The following is a 14278-nucleotide window of genomic DNA, read 5'->3' on the forward strand; positions in this document are numbered from 1 at the left end:
CACACCGTGCCCGGGGAGCAGAGTTAAAGTCCAATCCTTGGCAAGTCTGTACCGAGTTGTGTCGGGCCCCTTCCTGGAGGATGCTGTAGTGCAGAAGGCTCTCTCCTCCCCGCCAGCTTTCACTTGAGTGTCTCTGATTAATTATTATTTTGTTTCAAAGAAGGAAAAAGTCTGAGAGAGGTCTCTGTTCTTCTCTTTGCTTCTTTCGTGCTTGCTTTATGATTAATTTTTTTTTTCAACTATTGATGTTGTCGATGACTGTCTTATCAATTTATTAATATTATTAATTTTTGTTTGTTTGTTTGTTTGTTTTTATTGGCAATGGCTTTAGGGCCTGGTGAGCTGTGTGTAGACGGGCTGTTCCCAGTGCTGGGGGCTGTGGGTCTGGGGGATGGAGGGGACCCCCGAAGTGTCTGCAATGGGGGTGTACATGGGGCGCTGCGTGGGGTTCATGTAGGTGAAGGTGGAGTAGAGGCTGCTGCTCTGCCCCGCGGCGTGGCTGTAGTAGGAGCTGGAGTTCTGGTGGTCGGTGTAGTCGTACTGGGAGCGGGTGATGGTGGGGTAGGAGGAGCCGTAGTGCTGGAGGTTGAAGGAGCTGTAGTTGAGCTGTTGCGGGGAGTGTTGCTGCTGCTCGCTGTAGTGGCTGGGGCTCAGCTGCTCCGTCTTGATGTGCGTCCTCTGCTGCGGGGGGCCCTGCTCCCCGCTCAGAGCCGGCAGCCCCCCGTGCTGCGCCTGGCCCGGGGGCTGTGCCGGGGGCTGGGGAGGGGGTTGGGGTTGTTGTTTGGACAGCCAGACGTGACCGCCCCCTCCTTGAGACCCCGCCGTGCTGCTGATGCCGTAGCTCCCGGTGTAGGTGACCTGGCCGGCTTGGCCGTGGGTGGCCGGGACCCCCGGGTGCCCGTTGGGGGGCAGGTATTGATCGAACTCGTTGACGTCGAAGGTCTCGATGTTGGAGATGACGTCGCTGCTGAGCTCGCCGATGTCCACGTCTCGGAAGTCGATGTGGGGGGGCTGCCGGCCGCCTTCTTGCAGGGGGCGACCCTCCCGTTTCAGGTCCTGCTTGCCCGGCTGCGGGTCCGTCTTGGGGGTGGTGGGGGGCGTGGGGGGACCCTGCGATTGCCCTGGGGAAGGAAGGAAAGGGGACAGGCATGAAAGGGGGTGTCAGTCTTGTCGTGGCTGGGCACCCCGGGGTGGGAGGTGCCGCCGGTGGCGATAACGCCGTTAATTGCCGTTAATCGTTAACCCCCGGGCGGTGCGTGGGGTGGCCGGAGAACAGCACTTTGCTTCTGAGAGCAGTTGTCTAGGGCAACACAAACATCTCCAGGTGTGAGCAACACCGGCATGAGCCCTATCAGCCCCGATCTATCGCGCCGAACAAAATTACCGAGTCATTACCGAGTCTTCAGACGTGAGCCGCGAGAGCGGGGTCAGCTTTTGGTTTATTTAAAAAAAAAAAAAAAAAAAAAAAAAAAAGAAGTATGGGCTCACGTTTCTCGTGGGCAGAGGGTGTAGAAGCAGCTGCAGGGGCACACGAGGGACTGGCACACACTGTCCCTTACGGGGCAGCTCTGCCCCTCTCCCAGTGCAGCCGTCCCCCTCTCCCTGAGTTTCTGGGTCTCCCTCCTTATTCCCCCCACAAAAGAATGGGGGATCCTCCCAAACCCGGCTGAATGTGGGACTGAGTCATTTTTCTGAGGTAGCCATGACTTAACCCCCCCGCCCATAACACCTCCTAAGTACCTACCCGAGTGCTCCCCGGGAGAGTGCACCTCGCTGATGCTGGAGGATGACTGCGGGGAGTCGGCTTGGAGCGCCTTGAAGATGGCGTTGGGGGAGATGTGGGTTTGCTCGGAGCCCTCTTCCTGCTCCGACTGCCCGTTCTTCACAGACTTTCTCCGCCGCGGTTGGTACTTGTAGTCGGGATGGTCCTTCTTGTGCTGCACCCGCAGCCGCTCGGCCTCCTCCACGAAGGGACGCTTCTCGCTCTCGTTGAGCAGCCTGGGGGGGACACACACACATGGGGAGGTGAGGGGCTGCATCTCATGGGGGGCATTAGCAATTCCCCTCCCTGTAGTATTTCCACCAGCCCAAACCTCTCTCTGGGATCGCCTCGGCTGGGGATGCAAAGCCCCCCCCTTCAACTTTGAACCCTTGAACCCCCCGTCTGAGGTACACGCTGGTTGTACCCCCCCTCTTGCCCCCTCCCCCGGATTGCTCTGGTGGCTGAACAAGGGGTGGCAGCAGGGTTTGTCCTCCTCCAACCACCCCTGCAAGGGTGCTTGTCCTGTTCCCGGGGTACTGTTAAGTGACAGCCCTGTCGCTGCCTGCCAGGGCCAGCTTTGCTCCCTGCCTTCTCCTCTTGCCCCAAGAGTAGCCACAAATCTAGGATTCCCCCCCGCGCCGCCCTCCTTCTGCAGTCACAGAGCAAAAGGCAGCCAGGTGACTCACTTTCCTTCTGTTTTTCTCCCCTCCCTGCCTTATTTTGGCAGTTGGAGGGCACCCAGCCATGCACCACTCATCGCACCCACCCACCCACCCGGGGCTTGGCACAGCATCGTCCCGCACCCAGCTCCCACCGCCCCCTCCCCTCGCCCCTCATCCCTTCTCCTCTCGGGCCAAGCTGATGCAATCCAGAAAAAACCCCATCATTTCCTCTGGACAGCAGCACAAACAAACAGCACAAACCCCGCTCCTTCGGTTGCGGGGTAGGGGGGCTCTACCAGCCCCCCCCTCCCAAGACCCCCTGCCCAGCTGCCACTCGGGGCATTGCTCATGGGCGAGAAACCACTTGAGAGAGGAGGCGGCAGCCACAGGGAACTGCTTTCCTTATTTCCCCTTTAGTACTCTGGCTTCTCCGACGCCCAAAGAAAAAGTTCGCAAAAGTTTGCAGCGGGTTTTCCAAGCTTGAAACCATCCTCTCCCTTCTTGCAGTGCCGGGATAAGGCTGGAGCAGAGTTTGCAGGCTGCAGCCTCCCCATCCCCCCCCCCCTCCCCTCTTTCTACACCCACCTCTCCATCCCGGCTTCCCCACTCACCTCCAGAGCTTGCCCAGGGTTTTGCTGAGCTCGGCGTTGTGCAGATGCGGGTACTGATCCGCCAGCTTCCTGCGGGCTGCCTGTGCCCACACCATGAAGGCGTTCATGGGTCTCTTGACGTGGGGTTTGTTTTTGCTGGAGCCGTTTACCCGGACCGGCATGGGCACCAGGGTCCAGTCGTAGCCCTTGAGCACTTGGCTCACAGCCTCTCGGATGCACACCGGGAATTTGTCCTCGTCGTTTTCTTTCTTCAGGTCCGGGTCACCCTTAGGGAAAGTGTTTTCTTGGGGTCTGGTGTTCTCCGTGTCCGAACCGGATCCAGAAGGACAGGGGGACCCGGAGGAATCATCCGACATGGTGGGGCTGGGGGCGTCGGAGATACATTTGTCCTGTTCTTCTGTCATTTTCATGAAGGGGTCTAGGAGATTCATGCGAGAAAGTGGCAGAGGGGAGAACAGGGGACGAAAAAAACTTTTAAAAAAAATTAAAAAAGAAAAAAAATCTGATGGCTAAAGGGTAGGGAAGGGTTAAAAAAAGTAAAACTAAGAGAGAACAAGTCTCCACCAGCGTGAAGCCCGGCTGGGGAGAGGATGGAAAAAGCTGGAAAAAGTTTGCAAAAGTTTATTATTATTATTTTCCCCTACGTAAAAAAAAAAAAAAAAAAAAAAAAAAAAAAAAAAAAAAAAGTTGGCCGTGTAGGGGAAGAGAAACTTTCTCAAGTTGCAGGAGAAAGGACGGGGGGGAAGAAGAAAAAGCAAAAAAACAACCCAAAACCCCGGTGTCGGCTGCAGGAGGCCGTGGCCGGGCTGGGGCAGCGTGGGGGCCGAAGTGGGCAGCGCGGTACCGGTCGCGCCCCGCCGGTCTCCAGCGCGGCTCTGGGGCCCGCTCCGCGCCGCGGGAATAAATACTCTGCGCGGCCATTTCAGCTCCGGAGCCCTCAGCCAATGGGAGGGCGGCCCCCGGGGGCTGGCGCGCTTCCCATTGGCTGAGCCGCCGCCGAGGGGCGGGGCCTGAGGGGCGCGCAGCGGAGCTCCGCACTGCGCGGGGGATGGGGATGCGGAGGGGGGGGGGATGGGGTGGAAAGGGCTGCGGGAGGAGATGCGGGAGATTTGCGCGGGTGCGCAGCGGTGCGCGCTCCCTCACACCCCTCCACCTGAACCCGCTGGGTTTCCCGGGAGGTGCGGAATGGGAGGTGCGGAATGGGGGGGGGACACGCAAGCAAGCGGCGGATTTGCCGCGGAGAGGAGAGCGGTGTCTGTGTGGGTCTGTGTGTCCCCCCTAAACACACACCCGCACCCCGCGGGCGCGGAGCGGCGGTGGGGGAGCTCGGCGGTGGGCGCGGAGCAGAGCGCGGTGCGCGGTGCTGTCCAGAGGGGGCGCCAAAGGCCCAGGAACGGCGCGGAGGGGGCGGGGAGCGCTGCGCGGGGTGGGGGGGGTTCCGCACTCTTCCGCGCCCCTCCGCGGCGCCGCCTCCGCCGGGGCTGTGCGTGGGGGCAGGCAGAGGGGTGTGCGGGGCACCTAAAATACCCCCAAGCCCGAAAGCTTTCTTTTTTTTTTTTTTTTTTTTTTTTTTTTTTTAGGGGGTGGGTGCTCTCCGGCGCGTCCCACCCGCGCCCATCCCCGGCGCATCGCGGCTGCTCTGCCCGTCCCACGCATGTCCCGTGGGAGCTCTCTGCTTGTAGAAGTGACGGTCCCAGCGGGCAGGGCTCCACTCATGCCATCCAATACCTCACATATCACCCCCCCCCTCCCTTTTTTCCTTTTTTTTTTTTTTTTTTGGTCTTCCCTGATTGCTTTTTTTTTTTTTCTCCTAATTTCTATTTTCCCCCCTCCTTACAACATTATCTCGCGGCCCCCATCTTGTCCCCCGCGGCGGCCTGAGGACTGGTGACAGGCTGAGCTCTGTGCCTGGCTGAACCCTGTGCTGGAAAGGGAAAGAAAGTTGGGAGGTTTCCTCCTCCCCGAAAAAGAAAAAGTTTTGCAGAGTTGACCAACTCTTATAATCCAAACCCAACAACAAAACCAGCAAATAAATAAGCCCTGTGAGCTTCCCGGGGTCATCTCTCGATAAATACAACTATTTCTCTCTAGAACGAATCATTCAGGATCTGCATTTTTATTTGCAAAGTGCTTTTCCGTGCGCCTCAGGATGGAATATCAGGGATGCTGGCAGGACAGGAGTCTTTATAGAGGGGGAGAGTAAAACAAATCTCATCTTTTAAAGCTTCCAGGCCAGGGGGGGGTTTGGTGGGAACCCAATTTCGGCGCAGATGTGCATGAAGCCGCTGTGAGCTCCGGCCCCGCGTCCCTCCCCTGCACGCTGGGCTCCACGAGTGTGTTTGCAGGAGGGGGAAGAGCCCTTCCACCAGTTCTCCCTTTTCAAAATCCTCACGACATAATTTTTCATTTCAATTCGAGCGTTAAAGTTGGTGCTTTATCGAAGCTGCTTTAATTTGCTGCTTTAATTTGCAGCTTTTGTCCTCTTTGGATGGTCCTGGGGGCAGCGGCCGGCTGGGGAGCCGTGCCCTGGTGTGGATCCCTGATCCCGATTGTCCCCGTTGGGTTAATAAGTTCCTTTTTTAAAGGTATTGGAAACGGCACATTTGGGAAAAAAAAAAAAAAAAAAAAGTTAAAGAAAAGTTTAAAAGGCAGCAGGGGAAGGAGCTCTGAATAAATGCCTTTGAAAGCAATCTCCCTGGTAGACCCTGCTTGTCTTTGCTATCTTTGCCCTGATATTTTTTTTTTGTGGGGTTGTATTTTTTTTTTAAATTATTTTTATATTTTTTTTTGTGCTTGCAAACTTTTGGAAAATAGTTTTTCTTTGGGTGAGTTGAAAGGTAAGTGTCCTATTTCCAGAGCCTTTGTCTGAAAGAAGAGGGGGGGCTGAGAGCAGCGAGTGCTTTTTTCTTCAGGAGCATTTGAGATTTCTTGTGCCTGCAACGCCACAGAGGCTTCTCAGAACCTTACGTGGCTTTGCTTTGCTAAATATGCAGTAGTGAGGGGAAGAGATGGTGAGTTTTGTGGTGTTGTTTGCAGCAGGAAAGGTAAATTTAGAGGAAGTGTTAAAAGGAGATAATTCTGAAATATTTTCCCCTGGTAAATTTAACTCCAGGCTTGTGCATGAGTGGAACTCAGCTCAAGAAATCTCTTTTAATGTCTGTATTGGTTATAGGAACATCAAAGATAACTCTGCAGTAGATTGTTCTTATCTCAGCTGGAGCTGCTGTCACAAAAACCTGAACAAATGTACCTGGAGGAGAAAAATCTGGTGACAACAGATTGTTCCGTGGCTTTACTGCTGATTGGCAGAGATAACCACAAAAACAATCGGGGAGGATAATTGATTTAATGAAAAGTGTAATAATTAGAACATTTTTCATTCGGAAAGTCCATCTGCTGAAAGGGACTCTGCCTTTTCATTACAAAAGAATCTGTTTTAACAAAAGAAAGTGGTTTGACAAGTTTCAACAACAAACAAAAGAGAAATAGGAAAGAGCCTTCCAGTTATGTTATCGGCTGTAATTTTATAATTTCTGAATTATTATTTTTAATTCCCCTTCTCTGGGCTATTTAGACAATACGGACAAGTTGATTAATCACAGTCATTTTGCAAAGCTGGAAGTTTCCTTTAAAGTGACAAGCTGTTGCTGCCTTTGTGTCAGGATGGAAGTTTTCTTTTCTTTTTAGGGAATTAACATTGTTTTCTCCTAAGTGGCAAGCTCTGCTCTCCTGCAAGGTTTTTAGCAAGAAGCGTGTGAGTTCCCTGGCTGATGTTTTTTTTGCCTTCCTTGTGCTAAATCAAATTCTCCCCCCCCTTTTTTTTTATTTTATTTTATTTTTTTTCAAGCCTCTGAGCAGAGTGGGAAGGAGACAGGAGGGTAGGGAATAACTGGGGTATTTTGGGGAGGTTTTCCTCCCAACCCTCACAGATAGATCCGATGGTGATGGGCTGGTATAAATTGTATTTTGTGGTATAAATTGTATGTTGTGGGAGGCTGGAGGGTGTTGCTCCATCTCCCCCTGTGAGCCTGATGAAGTTTGCTCCTTCCTAAAGCCTCCTGTCCTCTCCTCCCCTCCCCAGGCCGGCTGAACCCCCCCCCACACCCAACCCCCCATCCAGGGGAGGCTGTGATGTCACCCGGTCCCCTCTGACCTCACACCATGCTGGGTGCCCCCCCGGGGCAGTGAGAAACTCAAAAGAGAAGCTGAACATCGCTTCCCCACCCCGAGAAACATTTCCCCAGCTCCCCTTTGCCGCCGTGCGAAATGGGGACAAACCCCCAAGATTTGGGGCTGTCCCACAAAACAAAAAGCGTCCTCGCCCCGGGAAGCTGCTGCGGTGACACAGTGACACCTCCTCCCTTTGCTGGCAAAACTGTATTGATCCTCGATTGCTGGCAAACAACAGGAACACCAGATACAATCAGGGAATGAACTCGGGACCGGCCGGCCCGGGGCTCTGGCGGGCCGGTCCTGGGGGTAGCCCCGGGCAGTTAATTGCAGGGTAATTATCGCTCACTCCTATAAAACCCCCTTCCCTCCCGGACAATGCCAGTTTATTAAAACAGAAGAATTGTTCTGGAAGGCTTTGCACACTCGGGGTTTTTTTCTGGGCTGCCAGCTGGGAAGGGTCAGCATCCCCTTGGTGGCCACCCAACATTTTCCCGTGCAGCACAAGATGTTGGTGTTTCAGTTCATTTTTTCTCCATCACCTTTTTTCCCCTCTTTTCCTCTCGGGGGGTTAAGCACCAGCTCTTTCTTTCCCATCCCCAAAGCCTGGGTGATGTGGGGAGGGAGGCTCAGGGGGTGACCTGGACACGAGGGGACACAAACCCCTTCCAGAGGTGGCCCTCGGTGGCAGGGTGGATTCCAGCCACCCCAGAGGTGTCCTTGTGCCAGGGTTCTTGGATTCATCTGCCACAGCCTCCCAGGCAGGGTCTGCAGCCTCTGCCTTGCCCAGAGCTGTGCTCCTGTCCCCTTTTGTACTACAGCTATTTATTTTTTTTAAAAAAGGAGTGTTTTTCAGGCACATTCTGACACGTCCTGGTGGGAAGGTCATTGAACAGTTAAAAAAAAAAAAAAGAGCAAGTGGTCACGGAGTGGTGATGTGCTGGGGGCTGAGTTGTCATTGATTCTGGGAGTTTAGCTAAGAATTCCCTGATATGGTGTATTTATTCCATCGTGTTAATTTATTTTGATTTTAAATCTATCTGTTTCTCTGGCCTGTCGTGATAATAAACCCTCCTCAATAATAAACCCCCCTCAATAATAAACCCCCCTCAAAACCTGCCCTGGCTTGAGCTGGAGACAACACAGGGTGTTGAGTTAAGCTTGGCAAAAGGTTGAGCTGGGAATGGGTGGGAAAGCTGGAGGATGGGCATTTCCCCCCCCTTTTCCAGCATGTTAAGGTAACAGGGAGCCTTTAGACTCCAAGTGCCTGAAAGATATTTCCTTTTACGGTGTTTTAATTCATGCCTAAAAATCTCATCTTGCTGGACTTGCTATATAGAATAAAGTGAAAGAAGTTCAGCAATTTTGGAAGAATAATCTCAGGAAAATGATTCTGATTATTACCGAGGGCTGAGCTGGGGTGGTGGTGTTAATGTGACCACGTCTGTCTGGTTTAGCTATTAAATAGCTGCACATGCATTGTGGCTGGAGAAATAGCATCACTTGAAACAGCCTGGAGATTTACCACTTAAAAACTAATCCTGGGAACACGGAGCTGCTGGGGGCCAGATCCTGCCCGGCCTTGGGATCATCAGGATTAGGCTGAGTCTCAGAGGTGGTGGCACAGGCATTGTGGTCTTTTGGATCAGAGAAAGGCTTTTTCCCCACGTAAAATGGTTTTGAAAATGCTAAAAAGGTGAGAACTTGAGCAAAGGAAGGGGGAAAACGGGGATTTCTAACTTGGAGAATAAGAAATACCCATGCTGAACAGCAACTCCAGAGCTTGCTGAGCTGTTTCCCTGCAGGAATTACCGATTTAAGGATTTATTCTCACTCTGTTTCCATGTTGGGATCTCAGAGCTGAGCCGTGCTGGAGGAGTTTTAACCCTCCCTGGCTCTGCCATGGCAAATGGACATAACCCCCCCTGTTCTCTGCTGCTCTTTCTTCCCCTCAGTTGGAAACCCCTCTGCACAACCTCATACTTCACAAACGCCCTTTTCTGGAGATTAAAGTGAGACCTTTTGGGGGTATTTTATTTATTTCCTTGCTCTCAGTGTTTGGCTGGCAGCTCTGCAAACTTGGCTAAATGGAAAATTTATCAGGCTCGGTTAAAGCGGGATGGAAATACCCTCCCAGAAATGCTGGGCTTTTCTCCTTAGGAGGAAAAAAGAGGAGAATTATCATTGCTAGGAATTTTTTTTTTTTTTTTTCCCCTCCCAAGGTGAACCTCTAAGTCGTGTGGCCACTTTTGGCCTGCTCAGCCCTGTCCCTGGGGAGGTGCCTGCTCTGCCAGCCCCACGTTCCCGGCCGTCCCCACGGAGCGGCTGGCAGCCAGAGCTAAGGAGCAGTTTTCCAGCAGATGCTGAGATAAATCAATCTGGTTCGAATCACTCAGGGAAAAGTGATCAAAGCTGAGGAGTAAAGCCCTGGTTATGAGGACAAAACGTGGAGTTTTCATTCATAACGAGACTGAGCTCTCCAGAAAAGGAAAATTGCCTTCGAGCGGATGCTGGTGACAAGTTGGTGGCATATTTACTGATTTCTTTTTGCCATTTTTTAATTATATTTGAGCACCCCGCTGTCAGCATTGCTGTTGGCAGTCCCTGGGGCATCAGCCACCACCACCTGTGTCCCTGTGCTTGTGCAGGGACATGTGTGGCACCACGAGGCTCCCTGTCTCAGCGGGGTCAAAGAGAAGTAGGATTGCTTTGGAAGGAATAAAAGCTGCTTAGAAAGAGGGAGAAAAAAAAAATTAAAAAAAAATCTCACGACCTGATTATAAGTCCTGGTGGATTCTAGTTAATATAGGTACTTTTTAGTTTTATTTTGATCCATTTGCTCCTCTTGAGCTGCAGCTGGGGCACGGCAGAGACGCGAAGTAGCTCGCTGTGCAACCCATCCGTGATGTTTCAGAGTCACATACAGATAAATAAATGGCTGTAATTTTAAACCAACCCTATTATGTTTTCCAAGCAATAGTTCAAATTACACAGCCCAGCAACAGCTTACAAGAAATCCATCAGAGCTGGAAGGGGGAATAAAACTGCCATTCTCTCTACCTGTTTGTGCAGCTCCTCGCTAATGCAGGGAGAGCCCGACTGTTTATTTGGAGAAGTAAAGTTGTGGAAATATACTTGGAGGGTGTAATGTGGACAGCACGTGTTTCTGGGAGCTACCTGAAGTCTGTGGCCTAATGGCTTGCAGATGTCCCTGGGTCACTGGTTTCCTATGGGCCAACAAGCGTGGCAGCACCCACCCCTCCCACCCTTCAAATTAAAAAAAAAAGGGAAAAAAAAAAAAAAAGAAAAAAAAAAAAAGGGGGGGGGTTTGGTGGGCATGGGGAGGGGGGACTTTTGACTTCTGGAACTTGTAAAATTGTTTGTTTGGGTAGTTTCCAGCTCCCATCCCACTGCTGCTCCTGAGTGATTTGGAAATTGTAGCTGCCAGGTCCATGTTCGGGTGGAAGGATGATTTATTTGAAAAATAGAGAAATCTGCTATGGGATCACTTTTAGTTTGCTCAGGGTGGGGAGTTTATTTACACTGGGATTATTTGTGTAAAAAAACTGCAGCTTTCTCTACTGAGTAATAAACAGGGATTTGTTTTAGTTATATATATATATATATCTAAACACAGATTCACGTATGCATGCACTGAAAATATGTCTATCTGTGTCTTGCTGGTCCTCTTTTATGCCAAGTGCAGAGCTGTGTGCCCGAGCACTATATAAATATTTTATTTTACATTGAACATAAATCTTAAGACGTGTCTGAGAATTTAGATAAAAAGGTTCCTCAGGTTTTGCCATGCAGCTCGTCCTTCGGGGCTGCTGGAAGTGGGGAAGGGGCAGGGTGTGCTTGGGGCCACCCCAATCCCCTGCTTCTTGGTGTTTGGCTCTGTGTGTGTCCCTTCCTGGGGAATGCTGGAGGAACCCTCTGGGTTTGCTTTGCTTTAATTTTTGGGATCTCTCCATTTTTTGGGAGGAAGATGGGAATGGGAACAAACTGGTTTCCCAGCCCCGAGGATGCTTTTCCTGTTGTTTTCCTGCTCCCCGTGGATGCTGTGGGTGCTTTGTACTGGGAAGCAAGGGACACAGCACTGAGCAGGTCCCAGGCTCCCCTTTTCCCTGGCAAAAGTATTTCAAGGTTTTGAAATTAAAAAATATTGAAGGTTTTGATGGTGGCACTGCTGGGTGCCCAGGCACTCAGGGCTGGCAGGATGTCCCCACCAGCCCTGCAATGGTCCCATCCCTGGTCACATCACCCATTCCTTCCTTTTCTTAAATTAAAAAAAAAAAATTTAAATTTTTTTTTCCTGTGCTGATAATTCAGGGAGTTTTCCCAAAATGTTGGGGTAAGAACCCCAAGCCTTGTTCAAAAGGCACTGAAACCAAAGGCTGATGTAAATCCCTGCCCAGGTCCAGCTCTCCCTACGGCCACATCCCAACCTGGAACCCCCTTGGCAGGTCCCAGCAGCAGAGCCAGAGGTGCTGCTTTGGTTTCTCTCTAAATCCCTGTTTATTCCATCAACAGAGTTGCTTTGGTGTCACTTTGCCTTGCTTTCACTGCAACAATGAAGCTTTAGGAGCACGTACCACTTATCCCAGTTCCCCTTCAGCTTTCTGTTGTTTCATTTCTATCTACCCCAAAAAAAAAAATAAAAAAAAAAATAAAAAAAGAAGAAGAAGGAAAAGCTGTGGCAGGAACAACGTTAAAAGAAAACCTAGCATAACAGTAATCTTGTTAAAATGAATATAGCAGAGCAGCACATGATAGAAACCCCAGCACAGGGAGGACTGGATTTTCTGTGTCTGTCTCCCTGCCTCTCCTACCTGTGACAGGTTAGAAATATTCACTGCCCATTTAGCTTGGCAGAAATTGTATTTTTTTTACACGAACATGAGAAAAAAAAAAAATCATCCTACTGCTAAGTGGGAAAAGCTCATTCTGAGAATAACACCATCCAGCTCCCAGGTTTTTTTTACCTAGAAATGTTTGCTGTGTCTTAATAACAACCCAGAAACTCGCTGCCTCCACGACAGAATATCATTCTATTTTCTGGTTTTAGGGAAAAAAAAATAAATTATAACTATGTCTCAGATGGTGTATATATACCTTGGCTTGCAGTTTAATTTGCTGTCAGTCTGCAACTCGTAATCCTGGGTTCCCACTCATAACCTGCAAACTTATTTTGGGCTTTGGAGGAAAGGATGTGAAGAGGCAGGTGATGCCTTCAGAAATGACAGACAAAGGGGCTGCCACTTGCTGGGAAACCCCAGCAAAGATAAAATAGAAATCCCCAGTTTTAGTATTTGATTTTTAAAAAAAAAAAAAAAAAAAAAAATTATTATTTTTTTTTTTCCGATTTAATTCTCAAACCTGCACTGGAGAATTTCGGGTTACAGATTCAACTCTTACCCACACTGATCCAAAATAAACCCTGGCTGCAGAATAATATTTTAGTGGAGCAAAGGAAAGGGCCACTAAAGGAGCCCGGTGCAGACGTACCTTCCCGTGGAGCACCAGGGTCAGCCTGATCCCGGCGGGCACAGCCACTTCTGCTGGAGAGGCTGGAGCTGGGAATTCAGGGGGATCCGGGGAGGGAGATGACTTTTAATGTGGTGTTTTTAAACATAGCCCAGGTGCTCCCAACTGCCTGTTGTGATCCCCCACCCAGTCTGTCCTCAGGTAGTTAAAATTCACCAAAATATTGATGGCAGTTACCTCTCCTGCCAGCTCTTATCTGAGTGGGCTTGAGTAGGACTTTGGCAGGGCCTGAAAGGAGGTATTGTTACCTTACACACACACAAAAAAAAAAAAAAACAACAAGAAAGAAAGGAAAAAAAGGAAAAAAAAAATCAAAGAATACTCAAAAGAGCCAAGTTGAGAAACAAAGGAGGATTTGGGATCAGCTCTGCCCGGGACAGTCCTGGGATGGCACCATCCTCCTGCCACCAGCCCCAGGGCCTGGCACTGGGCAATGTTTGCTCTTTTTCAAACAGTTGTGTTTTTTTGTTTGGTTTTTTCAGGCTCCTATCAATCAAGCTTCCTAGAGTCCCCTTTGTGTGCCTGAGCTGCCAGCCAGCAGAGGACATGCAGGTATCTGTGTGTCTCCTCCTCCCTCCCCAGCACTCAGCCTCCTCCTTTTGAACTCCTGCTCCAACTGCAGCCAAAGTCAACACAGAGGATGGTGAAGAGATCAAGATCAGTTTTTTTGGTAATTTATGAAGATACAGGCAAACACTGCCAAGAGAAAAGAATGGCAAGGTGAGCTTCTGCTATACTAGACCTCAGAGAATCCACAGGAGCTTCCCTAGGAAGCAACTCCCCTCTTCTGCTGCCCTCAGGACTCCCCATGGGTTTTTATTTAGTTATTTCCTTGTCTGTCACTTTATCATTTGTTCTAAGTTGCCTTAGAACTGATTTTTTCAGGACTGGGATCAGATCCTAAACCTTTTGGGGTCTAATGGCCCAGCTCTGGTGCCCAAACCAAATCATTTCCAAGAGGTCTCTTTCTGTGGGACAGTCCCTAAGAAGGTGACAAATCTGCAGTCCCCCAAATTACCTGAAACTGCACAGGTAATGCCTGCATATTTTCTGTATTGCTGGGGCAGGAAGGATATATTTTGGGACAGGGGAAACAAAACTTAAAACCCCCTTCAGAAAGTCAAATCCAGTCTTACTGGTCTGGCAGCATTTGTGAGAGAAAAAGCCAGGAGCACAACTGGGTGAGTGGGGAGGGTGCCCATGTGTCAGAGGAGACCTCTCTGCCTGGGTAATTACCAGAAATTATTGGACAGTTGTAGGGGAATCTGGTGGACTGGGCTAAGGAAGCTTGTGCTCTGAGCAGTGAACTGGGAGAACTGGTTTCACTTGTCCTGGTGACCCCAGGCTCAGTCTTGGAGGAGAATCAGCACTTGGAGGATGCTGAGTGCTTTCAGGGGGCTCTGTGGTGGGGTTGGGACTTCTGGGTGCTTTAAAGTAACTTTGTTCTGCAGCAGCAGAACCCCAGGAAGGGTTTTCAGCAGAGTTTTAGGGATCCCAGCATCATCTGAAGCCCCAGCAGTTCTCAT

General features: G+C 50.5%; 1 protein-coding gene across 2 annotated transcripts; it reads right to left on the reverse strand.

Moving 5' to 3' along the window:
• Window positions 1-293: 293 nt before the first annotated feature.
• Window positions 294-12804, reverse strand: SOX9 (SRY-box transcription factor 9). Of its 2 annotated transcripts, XM_030461977.1 has the most exons (4): window positions 12714-12804; window positions 3036-3453; window positions 1745-1998; window positions 298-1121 (listed from the first exon to the last, which is right to left on the reverse strand). In XM_030461977.1, exons 2-4 carry the CDS (start codon window positions 3443-3445, stop codon window positions 328-330), a joined length of 1458 nt encoding a protein of 485 aa, XP_030317837.1. In that variant the 5' UTR covers window positions 3446-3453; window positions 12714-12804; the 3' UTR covers window positions 298-327. The 2 variants fall into 2 exon arrangements, with proteins under 2 accessions (XP_030317835.1, XP_030317837.1); XM_030461975.1 differs by lacking the exon at window positions 12714-12804 and having other exon boundaries at window positions 294-1121; window positions 3036-3654.
• Window positions 12805-14278: the final 1474 nt, after the last annotated feature.

Source organism: Calypte anna, chromosome 18 (assembly GCF_003957555.1).
Source record: "Calypte anna isolate BGI_N300 chromosome 18, bCalAnn1_v1.p, whole genome shotgun sequence".
In the NCBI taxonomy this organism is placed as follows: Eukaryota; Metazoa; Chordata; class Aves; order Apodiformes; family Trochilidae; genus Calypte; species Calypte anna.

Bases quoted from the DNA above. Each gene is read 5' to 3' on its own strand.
- SOX9 (XM_030461975.1), bottom strand. From the start codon at position 3,466: ATGAATCTCCTAGACCCCTTCATGAAAATGACAGAAGAACAGGACAAA. The intron at 1,999-3,035 runs GTGAGTGGGGAA...TGTCCCCCCCAG, and splicing joins ACCCTGGGCAAGCTCTGGAG to GCTGCTCAACGAGAGCGAGA. The intron at 1,122-1,744 runs GTAGGTACTTAG...TTCCTTCCCCAG, and splicing joins CTCTCCCGGGGAGCACTCGG to GGCAATCGCAGGGTCCCCCC.